We start from the raw sequence: 21591 nt of genomic DNA, 5'->3' as shown, positions 1-21591 counted from the left end.
TCTTAAGATATCTTAGGAGATCTGAGATGGCATTAGACACAGGTATTTAGGGCTCTGAATCCCAACCCCAGTGCTGTACTAATTAACCCTTATGATGGAAGTTTTTCAGAAGCAGGAAACCTCTGACTTTTGCATCCTGTACAGCACTAAGCAGTGTTTACGAATAAATACAAGCTTGTAGCAACACAGGATCTGATTAGCTGAAAAGCCTGGTGGGTGACCTGTTGTCCTGCTTGAAGACCCATCAGATAATGGGAAGGCAACTTTAAAGTGACTCAGAGCTCCATGCATTCCCATGGACCTGTTCTGCAGCTGCTTCCAAGCAGCTAGTGAGGAATGCAGCCAGGGGCACAAACTGGCTGTGCAGGAGGAGGTACCATGAGGAGGGCTAGCACGGACAGCACGGTGTCTCCAACCTCTGCAAATCTGCAGATGTCCTCTGTTATGGATCGTGACCAGGCAAACGCATTATATGGTTCTATAAACTCCTGTCTGAGGGAAACACGATACTATATCTTTGTTTTATCATTTCTCCTGCTCCACCAGTTTTGCACATGAAGAGAATATACTGTTTTCCAGTCCTATCGCTCTTTGTCATGGCTGCAAATGAGTGAGGTACCTTATAGGCTACACGCTCACACGAGCTGAGTCAACTCTCCTGGAGATCAGCAGGAGCCATGCTACTGAGTTCAAAGTAGGGCTTTCCGTACTGCATGTGGAGAGCCGGGCTTACCTCCTAACAGCACCTAGAGCAATGTAACTCAGCAGGCGGAACTAACTATGCAATCACCACTTCAAAACTCATGGCAGGATGTCCCACGTACAGTGACCTTTGAATTATCTAAAAGACACTAGCTATGGAAGAAGAGGCTGCTGGCTGCTGGGCGCAGTTCAAATTTTAAGAGCTTGGTTTAAGGACGTGGATGTCCCAACTACAGTGACCTTTGAATTATCTAAAAGACACTAGCTATGGAAGAAGAGGCTGCTGGCTGCTGGGCACAGTTCAAATTTTAAGAGCTTGGTTTAAGGACCTATGTATCAGACCGTTACATACTTGTTCTTTATATTCTTAGTCACTGTATTTACGTGAATACAAAAAGTACAACACGGCTTGGCTTTTCCTTCTCACCCTCTTATCACAGCGGCCACAAAAGTTCCCAGAGCAGAGCTGGTTGCTGCTATTTTGGAAACTGCACAGAGATCCAACTATAAAATTTTCATGCCCAATTATTATTTTGGCAGGCTGACAGCGTTCGCCTGCAGATTGCATAGCAATTTTCTATTGTTCGTTACTCAATAAAATCTGAGTGGAATCTCTTGATAGATACGCCTCTAACCCAAAGGCCTCAAATTTGGTCTTTACTTTGCCAAATTTTCAAATGATATTGTAAACAGCAGGAGTGTTAGAATATCTCAGAAAGGTCACTGAAATCCTTTACAACGGGGAGTCTTAGGCTTTCTGACTAAAATACTACCAGCTGCCTTAAAAAAAAAAGGTTCCTCTGCATTTGTACCTCATGTTGTCTTGTATACTGCAATGCCATAAGAAAACTGATTATAAAATGAGGTTCAGAGTCTGATTTCAATCCACAGGAGCAGAGAAATTCAGTGTTTATGCTAGAACCATTACCATTCAGAGCTAAAACTCTCCTCAAACTGATTACCCACTCTGGCATTCCAGCTTTAAAATTATCCTCCAAATAAAAGTGAGAAGCCCATTTTGTTCAGTACTACGGGCTGAATGCACTATTAGTCAGTGTGAAGGTTTGGTCATGCGTAGCTTCGAGGGCAGTTTTGGGTGTTCGAGGAACGGAAATTTGGCTCCCGACCTGGAAATCGGTGCCTACAGAAAAAATAACCAACCTTTTTTTAACTTTCCATTTCATAAAAGTGCCTCACAGCCTGCAGCTCTCGTGTGACATAGTGGCATTCACCTTGTGGTAGTGCCACCGCAGAGGAAAGCAAAGGCAGAAAACCGGCCACAGTGGTCAGCTGAGCTGTGAGGATTTCCAGTGCACTGCAAAACTTGGAAGCTATTGGTTTGATAGCTACTGCAGCAACAAAGCCAGCACTGGGGGAAGCGGCTGGCACTGTTTACCGTTTCTGATTAACCTGAATCTTGACATTTGGCACAATCGCCTTTTACGGGTCTCTCTCAGCTAAAGGTTTGGAGCTGCTGAGTTACCGCAAATTAAATGTCTGCAATCTGAAAACCATAGCCTGTACATAATATTTGTATTTCTACCTGGTGTTATCATGAGGTGCTATTCATTTTTTAGATCTAAAACATTTAAAAATGCCTGACAAAAATTAAAGTCAACAGGTGTTGTCTTCCGAATAAAATCAGTAAAGAAAAAGTTACCAGGCAGCCATAAACCCCCTTGTCTTTGAATAAAACAGTTCAGAAAGATCTATGTCTATGCTTAGGTACTACAGGTCTCAGCAGTATCACTTGAATTAGGCTAATATAAAGCGTCTGTCACATAAGTGCATCTCTCCAGCTGCTAGTTTATTTTCCAAAGCCTCATCTTTTAATAAAAGAGAAAAAAGCCACCAGTCTCTAGCTGCTCAGCTCAGAAAGAAATCCTCATAAATATATCAACCTAGTGTAATTCTTGTAGGTGTATCTGTGAGTCTACAGAGAGGCCGGAGGAGCAAGAGGTGAGCTGTTCCCATTTAGCTGTGTAGGTGTTGGATGCACGGTGACCATAATTGAAGTACTACCATTGCTAATTACTTCAGAGAAGAAAGACTGAGGAGAGTCACAGAGCTATGCAGTGACTGCACCTCACTGTTTGGTCTCAGGAGAAAGGGACAGTGACAGACATCATACTTGCACTTTTGGATGGTCTTTCAACTTCGTAGGAGAGGGCAGAGGGGAAGAGATCTCAACCTCCTACCACTACCACTTTCCAGTTCCCAAACTACAGCAAAGTATGTCTTCCACCATGCCAGACTGAAGCAGGGGGATGCAGGTATGTGTGGGAAGAAGGCTTCTTAATCATGGGCATGCCAATCCCTCCCTACAAGCTGTGCAGAACAGCAGTGGATCAAGTCTGCAGTTATTCTGCTCCTCAGCATCTTTGAGAGCAACCACTGAAGGATCCAAGTCTTTCCTACTGATTTCTCTTCAGACACAAAAGCTACTACACAGAGAAAGAGAACATTCTGTTCCCTATAACCATAATAGACGAAATGAGAAGCAATGGGTTTGACTTGCAGCAAGGAAGTTATGGGAAAGCTGACAGCTACACCCAGGAATTACCTGGATTCTCCAGGAAGGAGGGCATAGCCCAGGATGGAGAGATGGACTAGATGAACTCTCTTCCACCCCTATTTTCTATGATTCTCAGAAACCCTCTCTGCAGTCCTCTATCACAGGCTCATTAATCCCTGCAACGCACAGTACAATGTTCAGTGGAACAGCGTACGCTCTCTGATGACTTTAGCCACAGTTGCAGAGGGGGAAATTTGGGGAGTTTTGTCCAATTATCTTGATGCTGGTGTTGTGCAAGTTTCCATAACATGTAATAAAGCCTGCTTGGTTCGGGGCCAGAGGCTCCTTTGTCCTTGCTGAAGAGGAGAGGAGCAGAACCCAGCTTGAGCTGAGCGCAGGAGAAAGATGAGGGGAACAATGCCTCCGCAATGTGGTTTTGCAAAACTACCACAGAATTGCTGCTTCTTGGGTCCTGGGGGACAGTACTTGGGCAATGCAATACGGTATATTCGTCACAGGCAGAGTATAAAAAGCCAGAAAAACAGCAAACACAAGCCCTCTGGGAGGGGCAAACCAGGGATTAGTTGTAGCAGCCGTAGTTCTGTGGGGTTCTGGTCCCACTTCTGTTACTGGTGCCAAAAGGAGAGTATCGAGGGAATCACGGCAGCATGAAAACCACGTCTGCTGCCAGAGAAAGTACTTGCTGAATTCTGTGCAATGAAGTTTCGTCTTTTCTGCCGTGCTGGGGCATAAGAGTTCTTAATGTGCAACGCAAATGTGACTCCTTCATTTATTCAGGTTTTGCTTGTGCTACTGCTAGTTCTTTCCTAAAAGGCAGGTGCTTCAAATCCATTGGATTTGGGTCTTCTTAAATCATGTGATGTTTTCTGTGAGTGCAGTGGGTCCTACTGCAGGATTTTCCGTAAGAGAAATGCATTCAGAATGGTATCATTATAGATATCATTGCTTAATTCACGTGGAAAAGCAAACATCTCTGCTGCTGCTTCTGTGGCTATGCTAACGATAACAAATCAGCTCATGTTTTTAAATTATCAGAAAAGAAACTTTAGGTGTTCTTTACCTGCAAAGAGGTTCTACAAGGTCCTTGTCAAGAAAATCATGATCTTTCTTTACTGCAGCAATGTCAATGGGAAACTGGGAGTCTATAAAAGGAGACACAATATTAAGATGACTGCTTGCTATTCAAATGAAAACACATTGCTTACATCTAAAATGCTTTGCATGCGCTTGCTCACTGAAATATGACATATTCCACTCAGCTCTGGTTCCCTTTTCAGTCACTTTATTATTTTTTTTTCTCTTAAAAATATAGTTGAATGTCCTGTGCACCAAAGAGACAGCGAGATCATTTTATTTGGGCTTTAACAAGATACTCAATTGCTAGCTGTTTGTTCTAGCGCCTAGCAAAAATGACTAAGATCAGAGAATTACCAACACACTTTCTTTATCCACATGAGCAACAAGGTTCTCCATTCCCATTGCAGTGAGTTAACGAATTATTTGCTAGACAGACTTTTCCCACGTAACATAAATGTTCTGCAGTTTGTGCTTTTAACACAACTCCCACTAACAACCATTTCAGACAAAGGGTTACTCGAGTAACCGAGACAAAAAAAAAAGCTGAATTATAACCCCCCAGCATTAGCTAAAAAGCCAGACTAGTGTGCTGGAAGCTGACATTTGTAATGAAAAGTGACATGGCTGCAACACATTAGTGGGATGCATAACGGTGGGACGGGTTCCAGCGCTGTGGCTGCTCTCCAGACTGCTCTGCCATGCTTAGGTACCGCAGCAGGACGCTGGGGTACAGGAACTACAGCCAGCAGTTCCAGACACTAGCGCTTAAGACTGACATAACAGATGCCTGTAAAAAGGACCTTGTTTTCCAAGACTCAGACTGTCTAGAGGGCATATTGACTGTATGGGAACTGTGGGAGCCCAGCACAGGCTGGTTTTTGGAGGGAACATCCCTTTGGGTTCAGCAGGCAGTGGGCTCTCCTTTTTCAGGGGGAGTCAGTATCTAAGATACTCTGATTACAAGGCAGACACTTTTGTGCTACTACTGGGCACTCAGAGACTGTGGTAGACACACGTCTATGTCAGCTTTGGTCTGGCAGGCTGATTAGTTTTAGCTCCTTGCTGGGTTTAACAGAGCCCACCTGGCTCCTGAGGAGCCACTTAAGCATCTCTGCATGGTGCTCCCAGCACCCGGGCACCTGAGTGGCCTGTCAGGAGCCAGCACCTGAGCCTTGAGGGACCTCAGCTGGCCATCAGAAGCTGCAGAGGTGTCCTCATCCATCCCACGCATAGGGATGGACGGTGTCTGAGACAGCTCTCAGCAGAGCTGGCTCTGACCCACAAGGTTTCTTGGCCATCGCTCCATGCGTGGAGCCGTGCTGCCTCAAGACCCAGGCTGACCCTGGAAGGCGTCCAGCGGCGTTTGGCGGAGCTGCGCTTCAGCTAATAAGCCTGAGAGGACCTGAGCTGGCTCCGTGTCTCTGGCAGAAAGAATATGCAGTTTGGGAAAAAGAAGGATCAGCTGCAGTTTCCCTGTCAGCATTGAGCTAGGGAGAGCAGGAAAACCCCAGCCCCAGTCCCCAAACTGCTCCTGAACGCAGCAGCAGTGCAACAACTCACCCTGCCCTTGGGGATGCCACTTCCCTGGGCATGAACTTTACAGCTAGGAAGGGGACATGGCCATTTGCTTTGAGTCAGCACCAAAATATTGGCTTTTCTTGCTTTGCAAATGTAAAATGCAGCTCAGATTATTCACTTTTGGTAACTTTGCAGAGTTTTCCATCTTATTTTCAGTAAGATTGAAACTTTCAGTAACTTTCAGTGCTTTCAATCTTATTTTAGACATAGTTCAGGAAGTTAAAAAAAAGAGAGACGTATATATTTGGGGGTTTTGTACTTGCTTTTGTTAACCTTTGAGATTTACACAAACTATGTCCCTCTTTTCTTTCTTCCCATGGCTATGAGGGCAAAAATCTTACTTTTCTTTAGGCACTGGTATGACTCCAGCAGCTGAGGCTTTGTGAAAGAGCCAGCCATGGACATAACTCAGTCAAATGTAGAGTTGGCCGACTACAAGCTCTCCTGGCAAAGGCCCAGTGCACTTTTAGTACCGCACAAAGAGGAGAAAAACCTACTTACCCTCATAGAACTGAGCATATTGGGGAAATCCAGCTGCACGTAACCAGTCACACGCTTCCTTTGCTTCAATTTCTGAGCAGAAAGAGAAAAAAGTTCACACTTTGTTAATTTGCATTAGAAGTTCTTTTAATTATAAGGAAGTAGCAAAGAGACTGGTAGTAGCTCTTTGTTGCTTACAAGTACTGTCATCACTCTGAAGTATTTTTTTATAGCATCAGAAAAAATAGAGTCTCTTAAAGAAAGCCACCTGCTTCCACAGGACCCTGAGGTTTGCATAGCCGCTTGGTGACCGGGATGAAGTGTTAACCATCTCCAAGCAGCAGGAGAAGTCGCTCATCCAGGTTTGTGGTCCTGTGTCCTATCCTCCCCCAAGGGTAAGTTGCTGGGGAGAGGTGAAGATAAAGCAGGGTGGAAATGGGCTCACAGAGAGCCTGCACTGTCTTTTCTCCTGCTCTGACACTTCTTGTGGTAAAAAATCCCACGTGAAAGCCACGGAAAGCTCTGCCAGGAAAACCCCAGTGCATGTCTCACGTTATTGAAGGGCCGTTGCACAGGTAGGGTGCCCCTTCCTACCTTTAGCCATTTGAACTCCATTATATAGACTCCCTCCATAGTCAATAGAGACGCCGTTACTTCCAAAGGGTGATTCATTTCACCTTACCTTAAAGTTCTGTCTAAAATAGGTGGGATAAATCAACTACTGACAATGCTTTTCTCTTGTGGCTGCTAACAGAGGGAACATAAACAGCTACGGGTATGTCTGTGCAGCTAAATAAAATAGATACAGGCAGGAGCTTCAAGCACCGGACCCCAGACTGCTCGCTCTTTAATTTTAATCCACTTCCAGGCCTGTTCTGGACTGTTTCAGTTATCTATCAAGACAAATCTTTTCTTGAGAAGGCTAGTACTAAGCAGTGAGGAGAGGAATCAGTCTGTGTCACCTTGTCCCTGCCTCACCACTATTTAGAAGTATGGACACGGCTGACGCTGGACTAGGTTTCCCCTTTCAAACAGCTTTCACTGGGTAAGATGTAACCTACCCCCATGGAAGAGGCGGGGGAATCATCAGCTGGACAAGAGAATAGTCCCTCTTTATTTTGGGAGTGACAGTAGGGATAGGTGAGCATGAGGGAATGGAAGAAAATCGTGTTCAAGAGAGGGACTACATAAGACCTAAAGCTTTTTGCACAGGAGAGGCAGATCCACCCGGTGCAATTAGTAAAGCAGCAGTAAATAAATGTCAGCTACACAAAAACAGACGATACATTTTCAAGTGTCTCCAGCAAAACAGACTTTGTGCACTCCAGCAGTCGCACCCACAGTTACGCACCCAACCTCTGAGATGACCGATGCACGTGGACAGTATGGTACCTCAATTTTTACCAAGCTCCATGGGCTTATTTTATGGAAAGCCGTGTGCCGGGTCCGGCTCTGCCCAACACCCACACTGCCTGCACGTGCAGCTGCTCCCAGAGCAACTGGAGGAACAACTGAAAATAGAGGATCACTTGGACAAATGTGGGTTTCTGGGGAAACCTGGGCAACATCTCCGTCCTGCCCAGATCTAGATCAGGATCTACCACTTGAACAGTTTTGATTTACAAGATCAAAGTCAAAACACGTATCTGCAGCTCCTAAATTTGCAAAATGCTAAGGAATGGAGTGTGCAGGTGTTGAAGAAACGAGACATTTTATGTTGCTTATTATTCAACCTGAAGGAACCAGTCAAGGGTTTTGGCACATTTGTGGTTGTAAAATCTGGACAGCCAAAATACAAAACCCTAAGTATAAAACAAGCAATGGAACTGGAAAAAAGCAAATCAGGCTCAGTTGCTCTTGTGCATGCAAAAAAAAAATCAGTTATAAATCTGCTTTCTACTAAAATGCATTTTTATAGATAGGAGTTGCTGGCGTGAATTTTTCCCCATGTAATTCTGTGCAAATCACTCATTATACCCTTAATAACTTTACCCACTGAAGCTCACCATAAAACCTGCTTTGAATATACTCTGCAGTATGTGACCTACACACTTTTCTGCTCCTCTAAATACTGAGTCCCGCCAGCAAATTTTGTTGCAGAAATCAAAATTCAGAATACAAGGTCTACATATCAAAAGCCTGATTTCACAAAGATGATTAGACAGCCTGTAACAGCTCTGCAATGGCCGCGATCATTAGCAGTGCTGAAAAGGATTTACCACTAGGTCTTCATTTGCTTTGACATTAGTTCACGTCAAGGCCAAAAAAAGGAGTATGAAAGTACATTCAGTTCTTAACACTGTGCAGAAGAATGAGCAGCTTACATAAAACGTGGCTCTCACTACTGCACATCTGTGTGCTGAAAGCACATCTCTATTATGTTCCAGTGAGACTGAATATTTTTATTAAATGCTTGGAAAAAAGACAAGTCTTTATAATTTTTTTTTTCTTTTTGCTTAATTCAATCTCATGAAACACAGATGAATCGATCCCATTTCAAAATGTATTTTACAACTCAGAACAGCTGTACGTACATTCTAGCTTCATCTGGCCTGGAAGCACAACTAACAGAGGCTGTGGGTGATGGAGAATGCTACCATTTAATGCTCTTATATGCTTATCATATTTCAATGTTTTTTTGCAGTTGGCTGCTCAGAGGAGCTCAGTTGGCTCCTCAGAGCTGAGGAATCTTCCTGCAGCCCAAGTGAGATCTAAATAATCTCAGTTTGCAATGGGTGAATAATTGCAGGGAATAACCAAAGAAGTAAATCTCACCCATCGGGGTTTGAGGGGTGTGGGGGGTGTTTTTTTGGTTTTTCTTGGTTTTTCTTTTTTCTTTTCTTTTCTTTTCTTTTCTTTTCTTTTCTTTTCTTTTCTTTTCTTTTCTTTTCTTTTCTTTTCTTTTCTTTTCTTTTCTTCTCTCTTTTCTTTTCTTTTCTTTTCTTTTCTTTTCTTTTCTTTTCTTTTCTTTTCTTTTCTTTTCTTTTCTTTTCTTTTCTTTTCTTTTCTTTTCTTTTCTTTTCTTTTCTTTTCTTTTCTTTTCTTTTTTCTTTTCTTTTCAAGAGATTGTAACACACTGCAACCAGTCAAAAATGATTGATGGCTTAACTTCTGCTTTCAAATCTTTGACTCTATCTCCTCCACGAAGAAATCTTTTGGGAGTATTGTCATTTTCTAAATGATCATCCCAAACAAACAGATTCCCCCTCAAATAAGAGTTGCTAAGTCAGCTTCCAGGATACTGCATCTTAGACATGTATTAGTGCCCAGTTCCCTCTCTTATCTCTCTCTCCTTTTTGGTCTTATTCAGAGGACAGCAGGAGAAGTGCAATGTGCTGCTGGCCCAGGCAAAAACATGACTTTGGTCATATGAGTGTATTTCCACTGGCTAAAAGCACATGTTCCAGCCCTTCCCCTCTTGGCCACTCCTGCAGTTTGGGTGAAAAGGCACAGCCAAGGGTTTACTCCTCAGCAGACACCAAAGGTGATTTGTATTATCTCGCTCTGGGCATGTAATCCAAGTTATAGTTCAGAATTCAATACGAATGCTTTCATTACTGGATATTGTAATGCTTAAAACATAATTTGAGATGCTCAGTTTAACCTTCTCTTTCTGTGCACGCACTCTAATATTTGCTTTTTGTTACTTGCTAGTTAAACATCAGTGAAGACTTCTTTGAGAAGGGATGAGTACAGGACCAAAAAGGCCTCACTGAAGTTGTCAATGCAGAGTTGCAGAAATACTTTTGGCAGTGTTGGTCCAGTTCCGCTCCCAAGTAACGCAGGGGTCTGAACCAGCCTGCAGCAGCTGCACTGTCTTGCTGCAACCCAGAAAGACCTGGAAAACTACATGTGTTCACAGGTGGCTCCAAGGCAACTTGTCAACGGCACAGAGAAGGGCTATCATGCTGAGAAGAGTGATTTTAGAGAGGACACGGCTCATAGTTTTGTGCTCAAGGCTGGCAGGAGCCACAGCTCCTCCCACATGAGCCATGTGGCATATGAGCCACCACTGACCCACAAGCAGGATCTCCCTTGGTGTGACCAAAAGGCTGCTGACCCCGGTGCACCCGATGGTGGGTTTGTCCTTATGCACTACTGCCCTGCTCTGCTGGTGGAAAAGAAGTCAGGGACAATTTACCTACTGCTTTCGAATTGTTTGGGCAGCAGTTAATGACAACCATTAATTATTAAGGCTAGATAATCTGTCACCGATATTGACAAGCACCAGTATGTCTCACAGTAGTTGAATTCTCAGGGTTTTTTTTCCAGTTTTTAGTTGAAATTTGACAGGAAACAAATTTCTCTTTTCCATTTCACTTTTCTACCAGTAGCGAGATATAACTGACATCCACACACGCAAAAGCCCTCCAGCCACATTTCTGGGGAGCTTGAGGTGATGATCTCCTCATGGCCTACATATCCCCTTCATCCACCAGCTCTTCCCAGGAGGCATGTCCAAAGTCTCCTGCACACAGATGTTGCTGCTGACCTTCCTCGCATCTCGCCCCAGAGGCCCCCCAGAAGTTGCCCCTGCTTCACCGAAACCTTTCAGTGCCTATATGCAAGCAGGGACTTAAAACCTTAGCACACATTTCTTTGATCAGCTGCCATCTTTCTCCCCTCCCCCCATGCGATTGTGTCTTAATCTTTCCTCCTAGAGTTGTCCCACTGTGTATTAAATTAACTATTTATCAAAGACACTGATACAGTAGCCCAAAGCATGTATCACACGGTAGACATCGAGGTGCAAATTTCTGATCCATTTTTTAATTTATTTAGGATGCAAGTAAAGTGAAATAAGGAGAGAGAGGTTCACCCAGGAAACCAGGTTCACCTAGATGATCAGAGCACAGCTGGGACTTGGCTTTGAGTCCATCTCTAGTATTTAGCTGGTTTGAGCTTGTCTCCCACAGACGATGTGGGTGCTCTGACTATTCTGGGGCTGAAATGGAGACAATTTCTTGCAGTCTTTCTCTCTCTCCCAACACTTTCTCTGATTCTTCATAAACTGCTTTCATGGTGCCAAACACCAGAGGAAGACTCCAGCAGACAGTTGCCACCAAAGAGGATATCCTGCCCAGCCTGCTCCACGCCAGCTGGCTCCTTCTCCTGCTTCCCTTCGTGCCACACCAGCTCCTGGCTAACCCTTCAGAGATCTAGCTCAACCCTCGAACCTGGCAGAAAACTAACCCCCTGAAACCAGGAATGCTCTGTTGTTGGATGCGACCCAGATCCTCTAAGGGTCCTGGTTTAGTCCACAGTAGCTGCATTTTAACAAGCCTAATAAAACCAAACCACTGGGACAGTCCTTCCTCACATGAAAGAACGCAGGAGAACTGCCTAAAAAGTTGTTTGGAGGAAATTGCTCTGTCAAGCGAAAATCATGTAAGTAAATTAATTTGCTAGTTTGGGACCTTATCACTGTCCACGAATATCAGTGCTAAGACCTAGAGACTACAGTCCTTTCCCTTTTCCTGTCTAGACACCAGCATTTCATCTTGTTTCTGCCTTTCTGCCACTCTCCCTCTGTCTCTTCCATCTTCTGTTTTGGTGTTTCTCCCTTTCTTTTAAACTGTATTTTTTATTTAAGATTCAAATATCCCTTTGCACAATGCAGTGAAAGAAATAGCAACTGGAATAAATAAGGTACATAATTACCCCGTCTATTGAGTTTACGTCAACTTTATGTGATAACCTTTATTATTCATCTGTCTGTAACAAATCACTGTTTATGCTTACTTTTTTATTCCCCCTATATTGCTCACCCCTTAAATCTAATTTACTAGACTTAAGACAAAATACCTGGGAGTGATAGAGAAAATGATTAATGAAGTCATTGGAAAAGAGTGCATTTTCCTGTGCAGCCACATCGGTGAGCTCCAGTGGCCATCCCAAGCTGGTCTGTTAGGTAGAATAGGTGTCACTCTTGCAAGTGATGTTTGGGAGCAGAGTAACAGCTTGGTTACAGCTCACAGGCTTTGCAGGTGGTTAGTCTGATGCTATGATTTCCATTAACTTTGGGTCCTTGTCTTACTCTCTCCTTCAAGAGAAAGAAAACTGTTGGGATGACAGTTTGTGCTGCATCTTCCAGAACAACAGCTACCCAGCATTTTAGGGTCAGTTTGGAGGCTCAGCTCAACCCTGGGTTTAATAACATCTTTTAGTCTCAGGAGCTGTTGTGGACCTTTGTGAAAGGTCCCTCCTGGGGAGGAAACATTGATCGTGTCTTACACCTGAGGCATGCTCAAGGCATCTGTAGACACTGTGTGGGAGAACTTCAGCCTTGCCTTGCTGGTCTTGATGCATCCCTTGTGCCCCACACTCCTGTCATGTCACCAACAAGCCATGTCACCACCCTGATGTCTTGCCAGAAGGGAACTCATGAGGGAAGATGGGATCTGTAGGAAAGTTCAGTTCAGGCTGAAGCTGTATGAGAACAGGACTAGTGTGTTTCAGCTTCTTCTTGCAACCCAGTCTGAGATAGTTCAATGGCCGCTGTTACTCTCCTGCCCCTACATCTCATAGTCTTTAGGATGCTTATCTGTGTAACTCTTATTCTTATTTTACAGGTGGAGATTTAAAGCACTTCAGAAGTACATAAGCAGGTTAGAGAGAAGGTTGGTGGGAATTAGGTGTCTGACTCCTTCAACTGCCCATGAAAATATGGCTATGTCACTCCTCAGTTACTAATACCCTTTAGAAATCTGGTCTGGACAGAACAAATCCCAAATTTCTGATACCTAAACCCATCACTCCATTGTTACTCAGCTGCTACATAACACAAAATGCTGATAGGTTTCCACTGAATGGCATTTGCAAAGCTACTTCAGAGCTAAGAAATTAGACTAAAGTAGGGTAAAGGTGCTAAATTGTAAACAACGGGAAAATATTGGTAAATATGAGAAAAGATGACTTTCCAAGGTCACATAAGAAATTCACAGCAAACAGGGGGTCACATCTACAGCTTGAAAGGAGTGGGTTAATACCTTAACTAGTAGCTTATCATCTCACTTCACTACTGCAAGCAGGTTGGTGCAGATCATGGAAAAATAAAAAACTTTTCATATTCCCTAAGGAAAGAGTCCCATGCAATTTAATAAAGATGGATACAATTTTCTACAACCTTTCATGTTCCATTATACCCACCAGAATTCTTTAAAAGGGAAAATTCTAAAGTTTTATTTATAGGACGGCATAAATTTTTGTACAAAGGATATTGGTGTCTCTGAAATTATTTAGGCTTTTAGCATAATTTCCTGAGAACTCTATTTGAGGGAATGCGTTTAGGTAGAGGTCTAATGGTTTACCCCATTCCCTTCCACTCTGTAGGACTTTTCCAGAAGACTTCCAATAATAATGCAAAGGTAATTGTACCATGCACCAGTAAAATTACCATTTATAGTACAAATATATCATAAATAAAATAAAACATAAGCATAAAAAGAATTTCTATGATTTTACTACACTATGGTGCATACTCTTCAATAAATCCTGATAATAAGGTTTTCAAAAGTAGAATTTCATTGGAATTATTTTATATTATGCCATATAATTACTATTAGGGGCAAGGTTATGTTTTGCAAGCAAAGAACAAATAAAGCTGTCAAAGCGTTATTTTAATAGACCTTAAGCTTTTGCAGAATATTGTGGTACCAGTAATAGTACAATAAAATATGGACCTTTTAAACTACTGGGGCTGAATATAATTCAAATGTCAATAGAAAAAAGATCCTTTCAAGCTCATGAGTAGTTTCTTTATGTGTCATTCTTTACACTCAGTGAATAATAGTCAGATGATGTCCATTCATGCTCTGACTTCCTAGAAAGGTTGAAAGTGAGAAGCATGATTATTTATGGACATGAAAAAAAGTCTCATATGCTGAGAGATGAAAAGATTGGGACTGTTTACCTTGGAGAGCAGATGAATACGGAAGGGTTATGATAAAAAGGGTACAAAATCAGGGGTAATACAAAAATAGGAAATTGGGAACTTCTATTCACTCTACCTTGCAGCACAAGGACAGGGAGATTAATGAAAAGGGAGGAATGAAAAAGAAGGAAGGCAATCTGAACTGATAAAGTTTTTTTTTAAAGCAACCTGTACAATTCATTGCCAAAGGACACTGGGATCAGGAGGTGAGTGGGCTCAATACTGAGCTGGAGTCTTAGCTGACTACTGGCCACTACCCCAACAGATTTGGGAAAGGATTCTCCAGAACAGACTAAAGGAAACCAAACTAAAGACACTGTTATGAGATTAATTTTTCCTGGTTCGATGACCCCTTATATAGCTTCTCCTTCTGAGCTACTGACATTTCTATTGCTCAGACATAGTCTGGGACTATATAAACCATTTCTTTCAATCACTATGACAATTGTTTTGTTCCCTGCTATAACCAAATTCTGCACAGCTCAGATAGGAGACTTCTTGTCAGCCTTTTATCTTGAGCAAGGCTGCATTTCCCAAGAAGAAAGAAGAAGAAAGAAGAAGAAGAAAGGCGTGTTATTCCTTGAAGAGGTTAGGAACATAACTCCCCTTTGCGTGAAAGGGATTGTGCTGAATTCCTTTCCTAAATTAATGGGCTACTGGCAAAACTGGTAGGCCTGAGATTTATAGCAGGTTTACCAAGCACGAAACTTTACGGGTCTGGGAAAGCTGTGTCTGTATTAACATTTTTTACATCTAGATGTCATGAGAGCTAGGTATGTAGCACAATGGTTTCACTTATGCTAATAACATGAAGGCAGATATGCAAATAGCATCTCAACAACAGGGAAAGCACTCAGTTTGCAGTGTAGAAGACGCCTTTGCACAATGTGCTTCACCTCACAAGCTCTTTAAGCTGAGAGGTGACTTGCAGGGAACATTGAAACAGCCACCACCACAAGTCAGCAGGGATGGACACAGGGACACATAAAGACCTCAGGAGCAAGAAATAACCTGAGGGACTCTGAACTTGGAGTAATTAGCTGCCCTTCCAGACAGCCATGACTTTCCCTAAGAGTCTTTAGCATAAAATAAGTTCCCCGGGGAACTGTCCCATTATGTAGACTTCTAAGCAACTCCCTCTGCTGAGGTACAGGTTGTTCGGCACCATCAGACACCCAAATATGAGAATCCAATGAGATTTGGACACCAAGTTGTCTTAACATTTGAAAGTCTCAGACATAACACTAATAACACAGCAAAGATGTTTAATAGTAACAAGTGATGCTGAAAAGTCACATCCATGTTATATGGCTCAGCCGTGTGATAAAAACAAGACACTCAGGTCCTCCTTTGAGTGTCCTCTTGAGGTCTTTGCTGCTTATCATCATGATCATTTCTATTTTCTCCTGGTTTCCCTTTCTCCTTTTCTTTCCATGTCTTCCACTCCAAAGTCACTTAAAACTAACTCTGCCATTCATTTCTCTGACATTTTTGCTACCGACTGTCCCACATGTCCACTCAGTTTATACAACCTTACTCCATGCTAGTTTGTTTCCTTTTTTTTTGCCATCTTCCTTTTAAATTCCTGAAACAGGATTTTAAATCCCCCCTAACCCCCCCAAAATCTCTCCCTGTCTTCAAGTATCACTTCGAAACCACTTTTCTTCTTAGCTTACAATTGATTTGTACAATGCAGCACTTTGTGATGACACTAATAAAACAATAACTTGCATCCCACATCTCATCCTGAGGCACTTTAAACGGTTATAAAAACTGATGCGAAAGTTATATATAGGGATCACTTCATCCCTGGGTGAAATGCAGCTGCATTAGGATGAAATGTGGCAGCTGCATAAAAGAACGCTGCAGCAGTTTATGACAAGAAACAAGGAGAATACTCCATCCAGCTGAAACTACTAACGGGATTTATGAGATAGATAAAATCCAAATAATATATATATATTAGGAGCTGACAAGGACACTAGGCTCTCCTCCCTTTACTCTTAGGAAAATACTCCGGTATTGCTAATGGGCATAAGTGATTAAGAGCTTGGTTCCCTTCATATCCTCCCCCTTCCCCATTAGGATATATATTCCTTTTCTTCCCTTCTGACAGCCCCCATGAGTCTTGGCTCAGCACAGATTCGGAGGACAGAGTACCACCCACCCATTCTGCAGTACCACGCTGTCCTTCCCACCAATTTGGCCCACCGTTCAAAAGCTGAGCACTGCTGACTTGAGAATTAACAGAGCTTTGATACATGAACACTGTATGTCCACTGAAAAATGTGTTTGGATAAAGGTCCAGAAAATGCGAGTCTTTAAGGGCTCCAATATAAAATATATTGTATTTTTAATGTGGAAGAAACATTGTCAGATAAGTAGAGAAGGGGTAACAATCCCATCCCTTGAGATCTGTTCCAAAACTCCTGGTGACTCATAAAGTCTATATGGGCCAAATTTTGAAAACAAACTCTTATTTTATGAGTTTCTGCCTTCGGGTTCCCAAGTTGAGAGATCTAGTCGGCACCTAAACTTCTGCGTATTACAGATCAGAGAGTGGCCTGAAGACCAAAATAGATGCTGAGCTCATATTGAAAAGGGAAATGTTGAGTCCAACCGGTATCTAGAAAACCTTCAAGTGTATGCTCACTTGCCACCCAGATGCGCTATAACACAATTTTTACAATGTACCATTGATAGTTCCATAACTAATAGATATTATTAATAAGCAGTCATTAAAACATTGTAGCTGTATGCACATACTCATGTTATATGTTCATGTTATATATTCATGTAAATATTCACGTTACATATCTTCTATTGGATCACTATTTTTGAAGAGTGAAAGAGCAAGCGAGTGGCCCACAGGCTGCAAAGCAGCTATGCAGAAAAGGACCTGGAGGTCTGGTGGACACCAACTTGAGCATGAGGCAGCAATGTGCCCTTCTGGCAAGGAAGGCAGACAGCATGCTGGGCTGCATTAGGAGTGTTGCCAGCAGGTCGAGGGAGGCGATCCTTCCCCTCTTCTCAGCGCTGGTGAGTCCGCATCTGGTGCGCTGGGTCCAGTTCTGGGCTCCCCAGTAAAAGGAAGATACAAGATTTACCGAGGGGAGTCCAGCACAGGGCTACAAAGATGATTAAGTGACAGGAGCATCTGACAGATGAGGAGAGGCTGAGAGAGCTGGGACTCTTCAACCTGGGGAAGAGAAGTCTTGGGGGAATCTCATCTATGTGTATAAATATCTGAAGGGACGGCGCAAAGAGGGCAAAGCCAGGATCTTCTCACTGGTGCCCAGTGACAGGCAATGGGCACACACTGAAACACAGGAAGCTCCGTCTGAACATAAGAAAACACTTGTTTATTGTGAGGGTGACATAGCACTGGTATATGTTGCTCACGGAGTTGGTGGAATCTCCATCCTTGGAGATACTCAAAAGCTGTCTGGACATGGTCCTAGGCAGCCAGCTGTAAGTGGCCTTGCTTGAGCAGGTAGGCCGGACAAGAGGACCTCCAGAAGTGCCTTCCTACCTCAACTATTCTCTGATTTTGTGACTATTTCAAGAAATGTGTAAAAATAACTTTAAGGTGACCGAACTGTGTGGAGGGAAAAACCTCTATCAGCAACATCATATTTCTAGTGGAGAATTTCTGATGAGGACTTGCTCTAAGCTCCTCTAAACCTCTTTTCTTTTTGAGGAAGACTAGCACCATTGATTTTAGGACCCAGAGAGCCATAGGAAGGGTAAGCATAACAGCAGGGAGAGGTATAGCTAATAGGAAGTATATATGTGTCAATTCCAACTGTACCACTACTGGAAACTTGCCATAACTTTATACGTGGAATTCTAAGTGTTACTATCTTTATACCTGGACTACCTCTTTGATTAGATTACTAACACTTTAATTACAGGAGCAGTAAATTCTTTGATCTGTACACAAAGTATGTTTCTTCAGTGCATGTAAATTGTGCAAGGTGTTTTGTCTCGTGGTCTGCCCTTGAGATCTGCTTCAAATTTGGAAGCAGCAGATGGACCCCACTATATGCAGCTTGCAGTTACCCTCTGTCCTTGCAAGGTTTTGAAAAATGTCATCTCTTGCAAGGCTAGGGGAGATTTGCAGACAGCTGGAATTCAAGCAGCATACAAGACGCACAAGGTCTCTGGAGTGGCCTGACATTCAGAGGGCTCCCAAGAGGACGTAGTGCTGGTCTGAGCATTAGTTGCAGCTCTCATGGGTACTCGTAACTCCAATTAACGACAGAGATCTAATGCCTCTGGAAGGCAAGGTTTTCAATCCAGTGTCCTAAACCGGAGGTCAAGTTTCAGACTTCAACGCCTTGCTTAGTTTTTCCACAATACCCAACGTGGTTTGCATGTGTGTGGTACTGAAGTTAATTGGTCAGACAGTAACTAGAGCTCCTCAGATGAAAGGCACTGTGGAATGCAGGAGAATACTTCATGTTATAATTTGGGTGAAAATGTAAACAATACCAGAAAATATAGATGTTGTCATCGTAAACTTTCCCTCTGAATTATGCAGATAAGTAGAACAAAACGTAATTCCTTATCAGCATATTAATTATTCTTTGATTATACCCTTCATGTGCTGTAGATGTTCAAATTACATGTGGGCAATCAGATATACATCAGAGAATCTCTACCCATCTAAGGTGGTCTTCATGCTGTGAATTTATATTAAACACTGAGCATTAATATGAAACTAACTCCCCTTGGAGATAATACTTTGATGTATTAACAAAAAAGACTTCTCAGTTCTTGTTTATCATAAATTAAGATTAAAGCCCTTTCTTTTGGAGTTCTGTGTGAGATGAGTAATTTGTAGTGCAAGAAACATTGATAAGATATAGTACATACAGAAGAGCTCAAACATTCAAGACAGAAGTCCGAACCCAGGGCTGGTGTGTAGTGAATGTATTGCAAAGTGCTGAGCTCCCACCTGGTGTTATCAGTATTATCTGTCATTATTAGCTGATTAACACTACAAGCAGATCTGCCTTTAGATCCCACTGTTTCCTTATTAGCTCTTTCCATGAAAGGGCCTATTGAGAAAGATGTCCTGTGTATTTCTTCTGAAAAAACTAAACCCCAAGCAGCAGAATGTCAGTTGTCCCCAGAGTCTGGAAGAAATTGTCACCTACATAAAATCCAGTAACAGGAGGGCTGACATTATCCTAAAAGTATAGGCAAAAGCTGTACCTACACACCCAGATGACCTTTTTTGATTCATGACCATATCATAATTATTATCATTGAACTATATCAACATTATTAACATTTCATCATGCCTCAAGACTATAGTGAAAAATCGTTTCTATAAAATGAAGTTTTACATAATTTATGAATATCTACTTTTTTATTACTATTATTTCTGAGATGATTAAAAATCAAACTGTGTATCTGTTTAACACTCATATCTTTATCAATGATCTGGACGAGGGGATCAAATGCACCCTCAGTAAGTTTGCAGACAACACCAAGTTAGGCAGGACTGTTGATCTGCTTGAGGGTAGGAAGGCTCTACAGAGGGATCTGGACAGGTTGGATTGATGGGCTGAGGCCAATGGTATGAGGTTCAACAAGGTCAAGTGCTGGGTCCTGCACTTGGGTCACAACAACCCCATGCAGCGCTACAGGCTTGGGGAAGAGTGGCTGGAAAGCGGCCCAGTGGAAAAGGACCTGGGGGTGTTGGTCAACAGCTGGCTGAATATGAGCCAGCAGTGTGCCCAGGTGGCCAAGAAGGCCAACAGCATCCTGGCCTGTATCAGGAATTGTGTGGTGAGCAGGACTAGGGAGGTGATTGTCCCCCTGTACTCGGCACTGGTGAGGCCGCACCTCAAATACTGCGTTTGGTTTTGGGCCCCTCACTACAAGAAAGACATAGATGTGCTGGAGCATGTCCAGAGAAGTGCATTTAGGCTGGTGAGGGGTCTAGAAGACAAGTCTTATGAGGAGCGGCTGAGGGAACTGGGGTTGTTTTAAGGAACTGTTTTTTTTTAGCTTGGAGAAAAGGAGGCTCAGGGGAGACCTTATCGCTCTCTACAGCTACCTGAAAGGAGGTTGTAGCGAGGTGGGGGTCGGTCTCTTTTCCTAAGTAACAAGTGATAGGATAAGAGGAAATGGCCTCAAGTTGCACCAGGGGAGGTTTAGGTAGGATATCAGGACAAATTTCTTCACTGAAAGGATTGTCAAGCATTGGAACAGGCTGCCCAGGGAAGTGGTTGCGTGGCCATCCCTGGAGGTATTTAAAAGACGTGTAGATGTAGTGCTGAGGGAGATGGTTTAGTGGTAACTTGGAAGTGCTAGATTAATGGTTGGACTTGATGATCTTAAAAGTCTCTTCCAACCAGAATGATTCTCTGATTCTATGCTTCTACAATTAATGCTTTTTTCAGGGTGCTATTTACTACAAAATATTACTAATGAGAGCTGTCAGGGTGTCTTCTTATGACTGTATGAAGAACTGAAAATTCAGTAAATTAATACTAAGCAAGAATATTATTTTCTTTAACTGGATATACTGAAGTTGGCCCACCTTCCTTTTTGGAGTTTGATTTATCATATGTCAGTGCCAGATGTGATGTGATAAGATGGCTCTGCCATCAGCAGGGGTTGCACAAGACGACCTCCATTGTTCGATGATTCCACAACTTCTTAGAATTATTTCAGTGACTGAAGAAATAGCATATGCTTACGTAAAGATGTTATTGTGAACTAAATTTTACCCTTTGCTTTGACTGTGTGGTGCTCTAAAAACAGTGGAGTCACACTACTCCGTGTTTCAGCGTGATGTAGTTCAGAGCCACTAATTACATGGCTGTACAGTGATCTTTATAGAGTCATGAGAAAAACAAAGAGATTAAAGGAAACAATTACTCGTTTACTAAAAAAAGAAAATCTTTCCTCACTCTCTCTTCACAAAAGCACCCATTTTTACGAAAGTGCCTTCCAAACACTCTCTCCAACACAAAAACAATACTAGATGTGGGAAAGTCAAATTAAAGGTTCTTTTTTACAGTAGCAATGGAGCTACTGTGCAGACAGCTGTTCAGACAGTTTCCATGTTCCATCATATGATGGAAATTTGGTTTAATTTTACTGAATAGTTACAGATAACTTTCAATACCAAAGCGGTGAACTCAAAGGCCAGAATTTTAAGGCTATTTAAATTTCCTTACTGGTAGGTTGCAGATATTCAAAGATGTTTGAAGTATTTAACTCTCATTTGCCTTCCCGAGCACCTTTGATCCTGATTCACTCGACC

General features: G+C 42.6%; 1 protein-coding gene across 1 annotated transcript in view; it reads right to left on the bottom strand.

Moving 5' to 3' along the window:
• STARD13 (StAR related lipid transfer domain containing 13) overlaps positions 1–21591 on the bottom strand; it is a 314488-nt gene that overhangs the window by 28595 nt on the left and 264302 nt on the right. Inside the window, exons 6-7 of the mRNA XM_082484956.1 lie at positions 6395–6466; positions 4299–4380 (exon numbers count right to left, since the gene is read on the bottom strand). Coding sequence (XP_082341082.1) covers positions 4299–4380; positions 6395–6466 — 154 coding nt within the window. The remainder of the gene's footprint in view (positions 1–4298; positions 4381–6394; positions 6467–21591) is intronic.

This window comes from Vanellus vanellus (genome assembly GCF_965231255.1).
Source record: "Vanellus vanellus genome assembly, chromosome: 1".
Lineage (NCBI taxonomy): Eukaryota > Metazoa > Chordata > Aves > Charadriiformes > Charadriidae > Vanellus > Vanellus vanellus.
This window is presented reverse-complemented; position numbering and strand designations above follow the sequence as displayed.